The sequence below is a fragment of the Vidua chalybeata genome, chromosome 1, assembly GCF_026979565.1.
Source record: "Vidua chalybeata isolate OUT-0048 chromosome 1, bVidCha1 merged haplotype, whole genome shotgun sequence".
Taxonomy (NCBI): Eukaryota; Metazoa; Chordata; class Aves; order Passeriformes; family Viduidae; genus Vidua; species Vidua chalybeata.
In genome coordinates this window covers 100,901,763-100,918,751 of record NC_071530.1, presented here as the reverse complement: position 1 = coordinate 100,918,751, position 16,989 = coordinate 100,901,763, and the positions used below count along the sequence as shown (strand labels likewise).

Below are 16,989 nucleotides of genomic sequence, written 5' to 3'. Positions count from 1 at the left end.
TGCCGGCGCGGCGCCCCCGCCCTTCCCCCGGCGGCGCTGCGCGGTGGGCTGGCGCTGGGGTATTTACGGTAACGTGGACCCGGCGGTGGCAGCTCGGTCGGTGTCAGGTGATCGGCGCCGAGGAGCCGCCGCCACAGCCCGGGAGGAAGATGCAAGATGGCCCAGCGGGGCCGTGAGGGGCTCCGCGGCGCCCCTTCCCCGCCCGCCGCCGCCTGCCCGGCCGGCGGGAAGCGCTGAGGCCAGCGCCGCCGCGCCACAGCCCGTCCCCGGCGGGGGCACCGAGCCATGGGGCTCTGCTACAGCCTGCGCCCGCGGCTCTTCGGCGACGCCGGCGGCGGCGGCTCCATCTCCAGCGCCGGCGCCGCCTCGGAGCCCGAAGCGCCGGCGGAGCCTCACGCCGCCCCGCAGCCGCAGCCTCTCGGCGTCCCGCTCCGGCCCGGCGGTAAGCCCGGCGGGGAGGCGGACGGGCCGCCGCTGCTGCTGCTGCAGAACGGCGGCGGCGGCAATGGGGCGGCCCCCGAGCGGCAGCCGGCGCTGCCCAAGGCCGGCGGCCTTGGCGGCGGTGGGAAGGCGGCGCGGCAGCAGGCGCTGCACCAGCCGCCGGCGCTCCAGAGGACCTGGGAGAAGCTGCGCCTGGAGGAGCGGGAGGCGGAGAAGGAGGCGAGGAAAGTCAGTAAGAGCATCGACCGGGCGCTCAAGGAGCAGAAGAGGGAGTACAAGCAGACGCACCGCCTGCTGCTGCTCGGTACGTGTGTGTGTTTCTGTCCGTCTGTCTGTGCGGGGGTGTGCCGGGGCAGGTGCCCCACGGGACTCCCCGGCAGCGCCCCCTCCCCGGCTTCCCCTGTTTTCCTTGGGCATCCTCCATCCCTCCTTTGTCTCCCCGCTGGCCCCCCTGGGCCTGCCCTCCCGCCCCCCGGCCGTGTCCGTCCCCGGGCTCTCCCCCAGACAGGTTTACACCTTCTTTTCCCTTCCTCCTCCCCCTGGTCTCTCCTTCCCGCTTCTGGCCCTGGCAGTGGTTTTGCAATGGAGAACACGATCGGCTCTTGTCGGGCGAGGGCGAGCGGCTCCACCCAGGCGGGCGGGCGGGAGCGATGCGGATGGGGGAGCAGCGGGGTCTTCCCGGGTGGAGGAGCCCTGCCCGGGCGGGGGCTGCCCCATCGCCCGCGGCGGGAACTTCGCTCGGCGCCCTCGCAACTCGGAAACATTAACGGAAAAAAATAAAAATAATAACCTTTTTTTTTTTTTTTAAATCACGGTAGAAAGGAGGAAAAATGGCCATGCATGCATGAGATGTGTGTAGCCTGTGCATGGTCCTCCTGTGCCGCGTGTAACCAGGGTTGGTTTAATGAGGAGCGGCTTGAGGCTCCTAAATGAGAGGAGTGGTGATGAGCAATAGGCTCCTTATTTAAAGAAGCAGTAAGCGGAGTAAGGGGAAATAAGAGGGTGTAGATATGTACATTCCTCAGACATCGCCTCTACTACAAGATGTGTTCTTCAGCTGCAGGCTCTCAGATTTTTTAGGGACGACTTGCCAGCTTTTGTCCCCTCTTCTCTGAGGTGCTACGTGCGGTCTGCTGTTGCCACTGCTCTTTCTAAGCATTAGTTAATAGTCCTCTCCGGAGGATTTGTACCAGCTGATACATTTACAGTATGAAAACCACAGGGGTATCTAATACAAGTATCTCATTTCCTGCAGGAAACAGAACAGTCATACTGCAGGGCGTTTTTTTTATGGTCTGAGCAGAGGGCTTATTTGGCCTCTTAGCTGTGGTCATAAATATCTGTTTTCTGTTAGCATGAAAATACTGATTTGCTTTTGCATTAGCTTCTTTGCCTGTTCTCATAAAGTTGCATGGTACAGAGTCTTGGTGCTTATCTAAGTGCATTCCAGATTTGGAGTAGTCTTTACAGCCTTCTTTATAAAACTGTTTCTGTTTTACTGGATTCCTTCATTCCTGTTGGTGGGTATGGGGAGGAGAAAATATGAAATACAGCAGTGGACAAAAGGTATGTTAGAACTGTTGGGCTCGATTTCCAAAAAACAAATAATGGACTTTATTATTACCCATAAAATACCAGCTTGTAGAATACTAGTGCAGCTGGTAGAAAGGAAGGAGGAAGAAGATGTAATTCGTACTCTATGGAATTATTATTATTAGTAGTAGTGGTAAAATATCTGTTCTGATTCTTGAACTGTTGCAGTAATTAACTCTTCAATATGCCTTTTTAAATGAAATATTAAAAATTATGTTTTTTCCTCCTGAAGCATCTGAACATGTATTTTAACTAGTATGGCTGCAAGAAGGCAGAGTTCCCATTTGGTGGCCTTCTTCTAGAGAGCACTGTCATTGAACAAAAGAATTCTAACAAATAGATACTGTGTGTAGTCTATAACATGGGTGGTTGTCATAGTAAACCAGAGCAGTAAACACCTGTTCAGAAAGAATGCCATTTGAAAAATAAATCATCTGACCTTTGGCACCCTAAAAGAAATTCAACACTCCTAAGACTCCCTGTATTGAATTTTGTTTAAAATCCATGTTATAATAAAAAAAGATTCTCTTGATCTCCGTATTGCTGGGAGGAAATGTTGGATTATTGTTTCAGGCCTTGCAGATCAGGGCCTGACTTAGATCGTTTCATTTGGATGTAGGGAGGGCTGCAGGTGCTCTGTATTGTTTTTGAAAGTAGTGGAAATGCTGCTGTAGAGAAGAGGAAATTATTTAGAATGGGGAAGGGTTTATTTGTCAGAGAAGGGGTAAACCAAAATTGCATTGCACAAGGTAATAGGTTTCAGTCTTGCACAGAGGAAAAGACTTAAAATGTACGCAAAGGTCTTTTAGAATAAAGAATATTACCAGTTTGATATTTTATAGCATTTCAAGTTGCAAATAACTGGATCCCTGCCCCTAAGGTCCTCCTGGCAGAGTGAACCTGAAAAGCGTACCTTTGCTAGAGAGAAGAGGAATATTTTTGTACATCAACATGGAGGAAATGCAGAGCAGAGGCGAAATGGTGAATGCACTGACAGCAGAGCACTATCACAGAACAAACAAAGTTGAGCAACAGCATTGGCATGGGCTTTGTGTTTCTTGTTTTAAACACAAGTTTGTAAATAATAGCCTCATTTGGGCTTGTCCTTGTATATGTCGTACATTTACTGGGACAAGTTTAGAGGATATTATTGAAATTTTAGAGAAAAATACAGTGTATATTTTAAGGAGCTACTATTAGATATCAAAAGGGTATGCAAATAAATGCACTAATGTAAGGATACTAAGAATCCTTAGAGTCTAAATAAGTAGTATATTAGAAGAGAAGCTTATACGTGTTTGAAAATGACCTTTCCTTAAAAGCACACTTACTCTTTTATTATGTCAAATGAAAACAATCAGTTTTGTGAAGAGCTGTGCATATCAGTTACCAAGATATTATGAAGTCTCAAAGGCTTTTCATTGTGTATGTTGGTAAATATCTCTCAAAGAGCCTGTTCTTGCCTGTCACAGCTTACCCCCAGCTAATGTCTCGTGGTGCATGTGATGTTTTGACACTCTCCCCTAACCTACATTCGGAAGCACTTCATGTGTTTTGTCATAACCAGTGATTGTGAAAGGGAGGGTGTGCAGTAAGTGCTCAGGATCAGCTCTCAGTCTGCGCCTCCCACATAAAAAGGTGTTTAAGTATCAGGTGGCTGTAGCTGTGATGCTGAGGCTTTAGTAGTGCACTGGAGTAGCAGCAGACACGGTTTGGGTCTGTTTGTTTTTCTTCTTCTGAAAGAAGAACCCACATAAAATGGAAACTGGCTTTCCACCACAGTTGGCTGTTTCTTGCTTAACATCCACTTTAAAAATACAATAAATTGATTGATTGTTGCATTTATTCTTGGGTGCAGTATTATTTGCAGGGGGGTTTATTTCCTTTTCTTTTTATAAGTGAAATGTTCATCTTTGCAGAATTCTTAGGATGCTTTTACTAACCCTGAGATGAGGTGGTGGGTTTTTTTTAAGCATATGTATTTATTGAACATATTTGCAGGGCTTGATCAGAGTTGCGTAGCTTTGGTTTCTGTCTTGTTTTCTGTTTGGTCTTTTTATTCCACAGAACTGCAGTCACCCTCTTCTGCAAGATTGTTTTAGCTCCTGATTTCCTAGAAACTGTAGAAACATTACAAATCACTTTATAGAAGCAATTTACATTCTCATTTGCAGTCTCATATTTTAAACTATTTTGTGAGTAAGTGGGGTGAAGGGGAATTGGCTTTAAACAGTGTTAACCATTGTGGTATAATTAAGGCTCATGTAATGTTGAAGTAAGCTATAAATTGATTTTTTTTTTTCCTAGATAGCTGTTGTCTTCTAACCTTTAACTCATCCTTTTCCCATTTACCCTGACTCCTGGTTGCTATCCTAACTTTGGATGACTTTCTCCAGCAGAACACATTCTTTTACACTTCCCTGCTAAATTGAAACTGAAAGTGTTCTGAGTAAAAGCTTTTCTGTTCAACAGAAACTGAAAGTAATGATATAGAGATTAAGGGAGGGGAAACTGAGATAGTAATTTTCTTCACTTAAAAGCTACTGGAACTACTTACGTGATATTTAAGTACTGACCTGATAGTGAAATTTAGATATGTTTGGTGATGTTCATGTACAAAAGTATAGAAAACATTCCAGAAAATGTAGTTCCTCTGAATTGATGGAAATCAAACACAAAGATGCCTTGTCAAGCTTGGGAAACTCCTACACAGGAGATCCCAGAAAGTTCAGAGGTGTATAACTAGAGTAATGGGTTTTTTTCTTTTCTTAACTATGCACCAAATGACTGCTGTCAGAAATGAACTTCTTGTGCAAAGAGAGTTTCTGGTCTGACAGTGGCTTTTAGACTGAAATTGCATTTGTCTCATACATGTTCTGCATCACAAATCCTGAAGTTCATCATACATCCTCAAGCCAATTTTAAATCTTAAACCTAATGAACTTTATTTTGAAAATAATTTTAACTTTTATATGATGTCAACTCATGCTTTTTGATAAATACCTGAATATAGTTTAGCTTGATGTGGTGATACTTTTCTTGTGTCTGCATAAGGTTGAATGCTTGAGGTGTTCTTCTGCTACCACCAGAGAGGACTCCTTCCCTGGTATGTAAGGAAGCTTGATGTATTTAGGATCCTTACAGCCAGCTACTTCTAATATGGAGATAATGCACAGATAATTGGTAGGAACAGAGATCTTCAAGACTTTGAAATCCTGGGCTGCAAATACTGATCAATGTAATAAAGCAAAAGCATTTTATAATCCCCAATACTTGAAATGTCTTTTCAAAAGCTCTTCTGCTTTTGTTGTAACTTCACAGGAAGTGTGATATTCACTCCTTGCACAGGAGGAAACCAGTAGGCAGAAGTCATCAAGGCATTTGGGGTCAGTGCTTAACTTTGGAGGAGTTTTAAGTGTACTGAAAACAATCCCTGACTTACGATACTTAGGTTTTCTTTATCTGTAAATTTAAAAGCTAATTAGATTTAGTCCATATTTAGGTGTTTTAACTTATTTCCATTCTTTGATTGGTTTTGCATATCTTGAATCACTTGATATTTAAGAAAAAAAAAAAACTAAATTATTTTTCCCTGTGTTAAGTGTAGTAATACTGGGAGGCTGTAAGTGCTGTGGAAGGATGGGTTCTGCAGCTGTAAACTAGAACTTTTAGTTATTAGGCAAGTTTTGTGTATCAGTGTGTATTCCATGAATGCTTCTTGGAATGCAGTGTCTTAACTAAGCAAACTTTGCAGGTATGTTATGTCATGTTAATGTCCTATTACCACTGTAACTTTTTGACTGCTGAAATTTTGAAGAGTATGTAAAACTCCTAGATTTGAATACTTGCTTTCCCTTTCCCCCTGCCCCAACAGTTTAGAATAAATAGAATTTGAAACATTGTTACTATGTTTATTCCTTTTCACTGCCCAACCCACCCATCCAATTTATTTTTCTTTCATTTTATGGTTTTTGACACAGTGCGACTACAAATTTGGGGAAATACTTAATGGTGGGAGGCTTTCGTACAGTCGTGGCTTACTTTTTCAAGTCGGGTACCATTTGAGCTTATAAAGTTGAATTTATTTTTTAAATTTTTTTTGAATTTTTTTTTAATCCAACAGTCTGTCCAAGCTGTGGCAGAAACCTGGGCTGCCTTCTGTTTACCAAGTTTAACTTTTTTGATAGTTATGCCTGTTCTAGAAACATTTTGCCTTTGCTGAGTGATGTGGAAATGGTTCTCCTCTGTGGATTTTTGAATAGCAGTAGAGAAACAAAATGGTGTAAATAGGATAATAGAGGTATTGCTTATTCTCATGTAAAAGTGATAGAATCTTATTAATCTTATGCAGGATCTGGAGGAAATGCAGCCTTGTATCTGGCTTGTGCACATCATATTTATGCTTTTTCCAAGAGTGGATGAGCATGTTAAGTACACTGACTAGTATATTTCATATTATCCCTGTAGCACTGTATGAATGTATGTGTGAAACTCCTGTGTCTTGTGATTTCTTTGCACATGAATATTAAATTAAAGTTTAATAACTTAAAGTCTTGTGGAATAAGCTGTACAAAGAAGGAAATGTGTGTTGTTACGTTGACCAGAATAGGTAAAAACTCCTTAAGAAAGGATTTATTTTCTTTTTCTGTGTTCTTGTGCAGAAGATCAAAAAATCTGAGAAAAAAGCTGCCAATTAAGTCTGTAACATAAGACATAACATCAATCACCTGTAGTGGAACATCTTAGCTGATAAGATGTCTTTGAAGTAAAACTTGAATTGCGTCCTCAGAATCTGGTATTTTATGTTTGTTTGGTTTTAAACTTAAATTTGAAGAATTATAAATTCCACTTATGTTTAAGGTAATGTTAGGCTTCAAGAATAATAAATTCATCCTTTCGAAAATACCTTTTCTGTAGTAAGTCAGCTCCAGGTAGAATTATAAATTCTATGCTATTATCTTTATTTTAGAGGATTTACATCCTGTGGGAACAACATACATTTTTCAGCTTAAAGCTATTTAAAAGCAGAAAGTCTTTTTTCAATTTTATTTCTTTTTATTTTAAAAGTTTTGCACTTTTTCTATGATACACAATACACTTATAACAGTTTATTTTAAGAGGACTTCATTCCTTTAAAGGGCGAAAAGAAATTTCTTCTCAGCAGTCAATTCAAGCAAATTATCTAGTTGGTCTTCAGAAAATGAGACCATTCCTTCTGCGATTTGGGTTAGTGCATGCAGTGGAGATAAGTAGCAGGCTGAAAAACACCTGTAATAAAAACCCAACAATAAGTTGAGTCCCCGTTCTTCATGGGTATCATTTCCTCACCCCCAGCCTCTCTTTTTTAATTTGAAAATCTATACTTTTTGATACATGTAATATACTCTGTGTTTAATTTGCCATCTGTGGATTAAAATGGATAAGGAAGAGTAGTATTTTTCCATCATGAAGAATGAAGGCTATGTTAACCTGCCAAAAGTGTGGGTGTACACAGATTCTTAGTATTGTGTGCAAGTGTAATTTATATTGAGCAACTTAATCTTTCATTGAAAACTGTTGTGAATGTTGCTGAGGCATTGCCAACTCTGCTATGCTGCAACTCTCTGAACTACAGGGAATTAATCATTCTGTATCTTGGAGCAAATGCAGAATGCACTTCATGGTGTTAGGCAGTGCCTTCTTCAGAATCATCTTTATTTTCCCAAATGCCTCGGATGTGGAGGACGAAACTACAGCAAAAGCAAGTTGTTTTTTTTCCTTAAGTGAAAGCAGTCTTTCCAGGTTCATGTTTGAATTGATTTTTTGTGTTGATTGTAGAATCAGTTTCTATTCCAGATGATATTTTTTCAGTTAGAGGCGCACACGTTTGTCTGTGCGTGCACACATGGCCACTGAAGCTCTTGTAAAACGGAGGAGATTGCTCTGGGGAGTCCAGGTGAGATAAACCAACCTTCAAGAGCATGTGGTTGGATTATGGCCTGGCATATCTCATAGCCTTAAATCTTCATAAGCATAGGGCAAGTGTAATGCATTCTGTAACAAGATTACTTTTTTTTCATCCTTTGGTTCACTGGATGTCTGAATTACAAAACAGACTTACGGTGTTATCTTCTGCCTGTTCTGAGCTTCTTGTGTTTGTCTAATTCACTGTCTAGCAGAGATAGGAGCATGATAGTAAGCGCTTTGAACATGTCAGCCGTTGCAAAAATGTATTTAATTTTTATGTTCTTTTATAAAGTATAAACCTAAAATGCAGAAGAATATAATAATTTGTATAAAGGACATACACAGAATTAACCACTTCATAATTTGAAAAGATATGGTTAAAGAAAGAGTTAAGGGATGTTTTGGGTTTTTTTTATTTTTCTAAGGTTTTGGTAGGGTTGTGTGCCTCTTTTTTTTAATCTAATTTTTAGATAGGCAAAAGGACTGTCTAAGTGGCAAGATGCTGTGGAAGGTATTTGCATCTCATAATGTGTCTACTTTAATTTAATTTAGTAATTTCATCACCTAATTCAAAAAACAGAATAAATTTAAAAATTCCTTGATGTGTATGAGACATTCTTCTGCTTCAGCTGTGCTTAAGAACCTCATAGTAAATTGTCAGTCAGGTACTGTTAGGTGTCCTTTTATTCATTTGGTCTACTAACTTATGAGCGTGGCTGAAGACAGAAGAGTAACTGTTCAACTGTTTTGCTTTTATCCCTTTTAAATATTTCCATGAATGAAAACAGATGGAAACTACAGGACAATAATTCTGGTTTCGATTGAGTAGTTGATCTTCTTTTGATTTAACATTTTGAAAGAAGAACAGAAATCTCAAATTCTTTAGGGTATTTTCTCCCGCTTGGGATGGGGTGAGGGGGAAAAAAAATACCCAACGAACCAAGAAACCACCCATCTGTCATGTAAATTCTGATGGCTTTGTTTTGTTTAACAAAGCTGTACTTCAAATTCATATTAATCTGGACTGTCCCTGCAGATGAAATAGCTGAGAGGTGAACACAAGCTTTTGACACTTAGACTGGATAACAAGCTATATTTAAATAACTGCCATGTTCCTTTTGGAAATACATTTTTCTTCTTAATTTTGGAAATATTTTTACACTTTCTGTGATTCTTCAGTGTTGTAAAGCATTTATTTTGCCTTAATGGAAGACCAGTAGAGAAATACTAGAGTTGAGTTTGATGTCATGCTTCCGGACATCTTGCTTCCCGATCAGGAGCCATATCAGTCCCTCTTCCTTGAAGTTCCTTGTGCACTCCAAGTGCATAAATCTGTTATTCCAAATTCTATTGCTGCTCCCTCAGGTTTTCTAATTCTGTTCAGTGTGACATCTGAGTTCATGAGCTTGTTTGTTCAGTAGTGTCTTTCCAACTTGGTTACTATTGAAGCAGTACAGTTGTTGTCTTGTTCATTTTAGATTTTGGGGTTTTTTTAAATGGGGAAACTACAATAATATTTTAGGGGCTACATACTCACTCCGAGGGCCTTCTACTTCTTAACTCTGTGTATAGAGGTGAAAATACTTGCTCAGTAGAGGTGGGGGGAAAAGAACAAGAAACTGATCCTGGCTCCAGGCGTATATCAGCTATGTCTTTGAACTACCAGAGGTAGAAGAAAAACTGTTTCATGGAAAAGCTGAAATGGAGGGAGCAGTTTTTTGATACTTGAAGTTGCTCATAATTTAATGCAGAAAGGATCACCTGAAGAGCACTCGACTCCCTATCAACTGCCATTTGGCAGTAGTCCTTGTGTAATTAAAGCAGATTCACAGATATGTGGTCTATCTGCCAGAGACTGAATTAATGCTTCCTAATATGTCAGGAAAAGCTAAAGCAATGCAGTGAAAGGTCAAACAGCCTTTCAGATATGCTGGAGAGGTATTTGGAGGGTGGGCAGGGAAGATGGGACTATCTTTTCATGCTGCTTCATGCTGTCAACAATACCACGGCTTGTGCTCCTGGTCCAGCTGTTTCAGTAAAAACAGATAGGGGCTCTGATGCTCTGAAACAGAATGAGCAGTTGTTCCACACTTGGTCTGATTCCCTATACAATGCTGAAGAGCAGGTACATGTTAATATCTTGTTCTGCTGTAGGGAGGCCATTCATCCTAATACCACAGTTTCTCTGAGTTTCTGTGCATTGGTTGTGTGAGCAGTGTCACAGTCTGCCAGGGTTCTGCAGCATCTCCTGTTCTAGTACATGTAGACTGTGTGCAGGACAAAATAAATACATAACCTTCTCAAGCTGAAACAGCATAGCATCATTGCATCCTGCTGTGCTGGCTGCCACTGAAATGTAACCTGTTCTTAGTAACAGGATTTCTCTTAAGATGAAGATGGCTGGACAAGTATGGAAGCAAAAGTTTTCTTTTTGCTTTTCTTTTTGCTTATAAAGAAATTATAAAGAAAGTTCTTACTCTTAAAAGTAAGAACTTCTGCTGTTTTGCAGTTGTTGGTGGGGGCTTTTTTTAATATGTATTCTGTACACTGATACCCTGATAAAAGATAATTAGATAATCTAATAAAAGGGTAATTAGAAACTTGAATTAATTGGCTGTTGACATGATGTGCAATAAAATGTTGGATTAATCTCTCTTAATCTTGTGTCAGACAAAAATAGTTTGAAGATATTACTGAGTCCCACATAAATAAATAGATAGCACCTTTTGAGTTTAGTCCTTTATTCCCAGCACAGTTCTCTCTCTGAAGTTAGACTGATAAAGACTTTGGTATTGGTAGCTCCTTAATCAGCTTGAGGTACGCAGTCAGACAGTGGATCAGACTTTAGGAGTTTATGAATAATTAGACTAAAGTCCAAAAGTGACTAGTAAGATTTTTTCCATTTGACTATATATGTAACCAAGACATAATTTCATTTCCTCATAGTCTCTATGCTGTAAACTCATAAGATGCTTGAATTTTATCATGAGTATTACACTATTACTTCATGCAAAGTGTTCAAGCAGTGTTATTGTTTTGAACCCTAGTTCAGAATAGGACACACTGTTCCACCCAGATTCTACTCTTCCACTTCAGCTTCTACTGGGTTGGAATTCATACTACACTTGCTTTCTCCATCTTGTTTTGTATCTGTAACTCACATAGTCAACTCCATAACTCCATTCCTTGAAAGAAAACAGTCTGGACTATATTCTTTAAAAGCCAAATGTGCTCATCACGTATTGCACTTGTCTGACTGTTTTTTCCAGTGTGTCAGAAGTGGGCAGTGCCTGCTTTAATGGTGTTTGCATTTCTTTTCTGCAGGAAGCATTGGTTTTATTTTTTGAATTTGTTTATCTGACAATTAATAATTAGTATATATTGAAGTGTTTCTGAAATTGGCCTATAAAAGTCTTTCTACTCTGCTTCTGCTGCTTCTAGAGATATGACCTTGCAGTGGCTCATGGAAGAATATTACTTGACTGTACCAGGTTTATCATAGTTGCTGTTCTCCAGTGTTGCTGCTTGTCCGCACTTGAGTCTTTTGATAAGCTAGCATTATTCACAGTGATATCTTTAATCAGTGGGTAAAAGTTTACTGTAGCTAGTTGATGGTTCACACTTCATTCTTGAAATCCATATATTATCTGATTCCCGATTCAACTTAAAATGTGTTGTATCGGTTGCTTGCAGAATAACGTCAGGCATACACGTGCTGCTTATTTATAATATCAAATTATATTGACATAAGCCTTCAACTTAATCAACTGTGTTTGTTATCAATATCTCTCAGATATTTATTATTAATTAGGCAAATGACTTATTACTGATTCGTTGGCATTGGATAGTAGATACCAGTCCTATGCTTGATGGAATGTGATTTTTCTCAAACTGCATGTAATCTAAATAATAGGATCTCGTACCTAAAAAAAAAACCTTGATTTTCTGATACCTTCAGGTTATCTCATAGAGTAGCAGTAAATGTGATTGACATTCCTTACACCGTTATCTGTTGTTATTTGCAGGGCATGCTCAGATCCTTCTTGTAGAAAGTTATCCTGTAAATATTAAGAAAATAACTGTTTAGGTCACATTGTGAAGACAGAGGGCAAGAATCTCTGTTAAAAGAATTAATTGTGTTGACACACAGGGCAATTTGCTGTTACTGTTTTAAGGGAAAGAACCTAACTTGACATTTCTGACTGAATATGAATTTTTTTGTTAAACAATGAAGCTGATTAACTGCATCCTGGTGTAGCACGGTGCAGAAGAGGGTGCTGCTATTATGATTTCTTGTAAAACAAATAATTTTGTTAACTTGAGATACTTTGGAAACCACAATACTTTGCTCGGACCTTTTAATCTCTGTTATATAGTCTGGTTTTAGGGTGTGTGAAACTGTTCTGTGTCCTTTTCTTAAAAAAGAAACCAGCTACTTATTTAAATTGATATTTCCAACAATCTGAAAATGCTTTATCAAGATGAAGTACTAGGCCAGTTAAACACTTATTGCTACTACAGACCCGCACAGGAGAAAAAAGATAATCTCATGATGCTGTGGTTTTTGTTTTCTTTTATTTGTTATTGGGTGTGGTCCAGAAGCATCTTCTGTACTATGTTAGATCTTGCAGACAATTGCTTGGACCTTTTATGAATGCTGTCTTTCAAATCAGCTGACTCTTGTTACTTTTTGCTTTCTTTGTTTATGGTTGAAAAATTACTTACATTTTGAAATAATCATCACCATAAAGGAGGCCAAGTGAAAATGTAAAGCTCTTAAATTCAAGCATTTAGTAAACTAACACTTTCATTTTAGGTCAGGTTTTTGGTGGCATTTTTTTTTTTTTATAGTAGTTAGGAAAGGTAACATCTGTTACAAAAACTGCTTATTGCCAGATTTCTTGTCTGTGATACACATTGGAAATCAATTCTTACTCTAACCTTTTACTAAATAAAGGAATCACTCTTACCTTCCTAGTCCTTCTCTTTATTAATAGGTATTTGACTGATGAATTAAGTCTCTCTGAACGCACTGGGGTAGTCTTGTTTTTTAATTCATCCTAAACGTGCACTAACAATTATCTCTGTTCATAAAATACCTGATCAAGTCTGTCATCCCATCATAGACAGTATGGGTTTTGATTCTGGGGCGTACACATCTTTTTCAGAGCATCAGATGGCTTGAAAATCTTTCTTGACCCCCCATCCCTGATTGACAATGTATTTAACATTTCAAAGGGTAGCTCTTCCTCTGTGGGCATTCTGATAAATCTGACTCTAACTGGAGCCTGGTCTTCTAGCATTTTAATTAACTCTCCACACAGGGGCCCTTCCTGTGGAGAAAACATGCATTTTCTTTTAAAAGAATTTCCAGAATAGATTGTGAGCATAAACTGTGGAGGAGGAAAATTTACTTGCAAGTATAGGAGCGGTTGTGTTTCCGATTTTGCTGTAGTATATAAAGATCTGAAATTTTAAGTCAGTGTAATATGAAAGTACGTAAAACACATGCTTTTACACTAAAGCATAGTGAGTCTTGCTGTGACTGCAGGAATCCCAAATGTGAACTTAATTTTGTGGTGTCATCAGTCTGGAATTTACTGCTTAATTTGGAAGAGGAAGCTGAGATCCAGAAGTATGGCAGAAAATTTTCCTGAGTGCCTGATTTCTCAGTTTGATTTTTGGCACGTCATCAAAAGTGCTTCAGAAATACTGAGTGGTTTTGTCTTCTACCAGCTTCACTTGGAGTCAGAGGGTCAGCACTGATGAAGACCCATGAAAGTGTTTTGTTTCACAGTCTGAATGTATCAATTCCTTCAAGGAGAATATTCTTAGTTTTTGTTTTAGTGGTATTTTTGACACTTTGTACTTGGCTCAGTCTTTGAATATGTATTTAAGTGATGCTGATAATTATTTTGAGTACCATTTCTAGTTTTTAAAGGTACTCTTATTCTTAGCCCTAAAACTGAAAATGCAGTATCTTTCATGAAGCCTATAGAATGCAGCATGTAACTTCTGGCTCAACACCAGGGTGCTGAAAAAACTAGACCAGATTTCAGAACAACAGATTTATTAAAATATTGGAAAAACTTTGCTTGTTTGCTTCTTTGCTTGTTTTCCTAATTTTCCATACTGGTCATAAGTATCCATTAGTATTCATGATAGAAAACTTTAAGCTGAGAGTTTAAAGCATACTAGAATCAGCTGGATAGTGTCATATAATGAATATCATTAGGAAGACTCAGCTATAAGGATCAGTTGGGTTTGGTTTTAACTGTAGTCAAGCTCTCAAATATGCATGCACAAGTTGGGCGTTCCAGCATGAAGGATATCTGTCCAGATTTTGGTACGTGTGTTTTATTTCAACATGTGTTATGTTGTCTTGGATTAAATGGCTGCTTTCTTTCTGTGTTCCTCATTGTGTTCTCATTCCTTACAGCATATACAGCTTAGAGTAAATAATAGCAAATGTGACATGTTGCCTGTATGTGATCTTTTCTTTTTCTATGTGGAATAATTCTTGCACGGTATACAGAAGTCTTTAGTGTCTAGTGCGGATTTTTCCAAGGAGTGGACCATTGCTATGTTTCCTCTTGTTCAGATGGAAAATCAAAGTAGAAGTGGATCATGTTCAAATTTACATATGATCTAATTTTCAACTATTAGTTTAGATGTCTACAGCCTGGCCTACTTCTAAAACTATTTTAGAGAGCTGTTAAAATAAGGTGCTACCTTTGGTGTCCAAATTATTATGTTGATATTTACTCTAATTTCTGACAACTGCTTCTCAGATTAAAAATATTACATTTTGAGAGTGGAGAAACACAGCAGTAATGCTGCAGCTGCATGACCTCCTCTGATGGTTGTACATCCAAGGTGTGAAAGCTCAGCTGTGAAGAAACTGAACTTTCTGGTACTGTTTTTATGTCCCCATGCCACCATAATGGTCTGGGCCTCTCAGATACTCATCAGACAGGTTCACTGTCTTGACAGCGTGAGAATGTCTCAAGTCTTAAAAGTACAGTGTTCCTAGCTTTCCTGTGTGCAATCTCCACTTCTAGTCCAGTGGAAAATGCTGACTGGTAGCAACTGTTGGTATCTTCTTGTCTCACTTCAGATAAGCATGAGAGGCAGCATAGTGGAGGATGTCCTGGCAGCAGCATGCCAGGTTGGAGTAACTGCCCCATGTTGCAAAGATTATCAGACTGTATTGCTGCTGCAGATTTTTATAACTGAAAACTCTCCCTCTGACCAGCTTTGGGTGCCAGAGGCTAAGCAAAGAATGAGTTCCTTACTGCACCAAGCAAAGGTCTCTGAGCCTAGACAGATGGACAGCTACACTCCTGTGAGGGAAAACTTTGTCCCTGCCCCTTGCTGCTAATGCATGACAAGAGTGCATGGAAAAAAAAATTAGGCAGCAGCTCGTTGTTGCAGTCAGTAATCTGATTTATCCCAAGATGAAGCAGATTCTTAGTTAATGAATTGGAGGTTACCAGGATTTTCTTGGTATGGTCAAGTTCCTGCATCATGCTCATGACTTAAGTTTACCCTCTCTAGTCATAGAAGTGCTTATGTAGTGGTAAAAATGTTATTACAAAGTTTCTGTATAATTATTAGATCTACCTTTTTTCCTTAGAAAATGTGTGTGACTGTAAAAGTAACACTTCACAAATATTTCTGTGTGCAGTACAAGTTATTGGACATGTCATCAGTGGGCTTGATAACAGTGTAGATTGGAAATTCTGTATTCCTTTATTGGAAAAAATGGGATCCAAATACTATTCAAAATATGATGCAATTTTTTGTTATTATTTTAGATCACACAACTGCTCTGTTCCTCAGTGCTTGTCTTCTACCTGGTGTACTATGCCAGAACTAATGAATTCTTTGGGATCTTATCTGAGCTGAGGTCAGTGTTGGATAAACCATGTCAGTAATTCAGCAAAAAACTGAGTCACAGAGTAACAGGGTAACAGTAGCTTCCAGCTGTTGCTGATTGCTCTAAAAAAGCCAGTGAAATTGTAAAGAAAGTTCAATAACTTGTTTACAGATGTGGACTAAAGTAGTAATTTTAAATTTAGATTTGAATGACTATCTAAAGAGATACTGTGTACTCAAAATGAAGCTGTGATACTCAAAGCTGTCTCCACTTGTGTTCCCAGTTACCTGCTGATTCAGGTGTGAAGAACAGTGCTGCTGCATAGGAAGGGACTTGTGTGTGTGACCTGCCGTGCAGCGAAGCAAACTCCTCTGTGGCAAAAAGAGGCATACAGTTCTTGTTTCTCAAATAAAACTGTAGCAGCCTCTTGGCTCAGCCAAATGTCTTCTTACACTAGTTTCCCCAGTCTATAGGTACCATTGTATCACCTCTGTTTGCTCTTTACTCACCATTTGCTTTGCCCTGAATGAAGCAGGATTCTGTAGCTAAACTACCATGGCTTATCCCACAGCATGATTAGAACTGTTAATGCTGTCTTTGCAATTTGGAAAATTGGGAGTAAACTGGAAAGAAAACTTGAGGTAATTTCATTATGAAGACAGCATGGATTTTAAATTTTTTAAACTTAGGGGTACATAATGGTTAATTTCAAGATCAGCTCATGAAATACCATATTCTGATGAAGCTTCTGTACAAGACAGAGGCTGGCCTAGCATTTTTATAATGGTAACCATTGTTTTTATTGCAGACTGAAGTAAATTCTCAGATGGCTCTTTAGTAAAGAGTTGCAAACTTCACATGCCTTAGTACATGTTCTTTATCAGTTTCCACATCTTGCCTATGAATGAGAATATGCAAAAGTCAGATTTTGTTTATGGTTGTTTATTTTTCAGGCCCATATATTTTCAGTCACCTTCTGCCAGATGTAAGTTAAAACTTCTGCAAGATGTTCTCCCCACTAATGGTAGGAAATAGGTCCTTTTGGAAAGCCAGATGGTCTTTAGGAGCACTTGGATGGAGCGAGGTGCACTGGATTGGCACTCATCACACTGTGTTAACAGTAGATGCAG

At 39.4% G+C, this 16,989-nt stretch overlaps 1 protein-coding gene across 1 annotated transcript in view; it reads left to right on the top strand.

Annotated features, from left to right (window-relative positions):
• The first annotated feature begins 244 nt into the window (after positions 1-244).
• The window catches only part of GNAL (G protein subunit alpha L), a 180,613-nt gene continuing 163,868 nt past the window's right edge, over positions 245-16,989 (top strand). Inside the window, exon 1 of the mRNA XM_053947174.1 lies at positions 245-745. Coding sequence (XP_053803149.1) covers positions 286-745 — 460 coding nt within the window. The 5' untranslated portion in view covers positions 245-285. The remainder of the gene's footprint in view (positions 746-16,989) is intronic.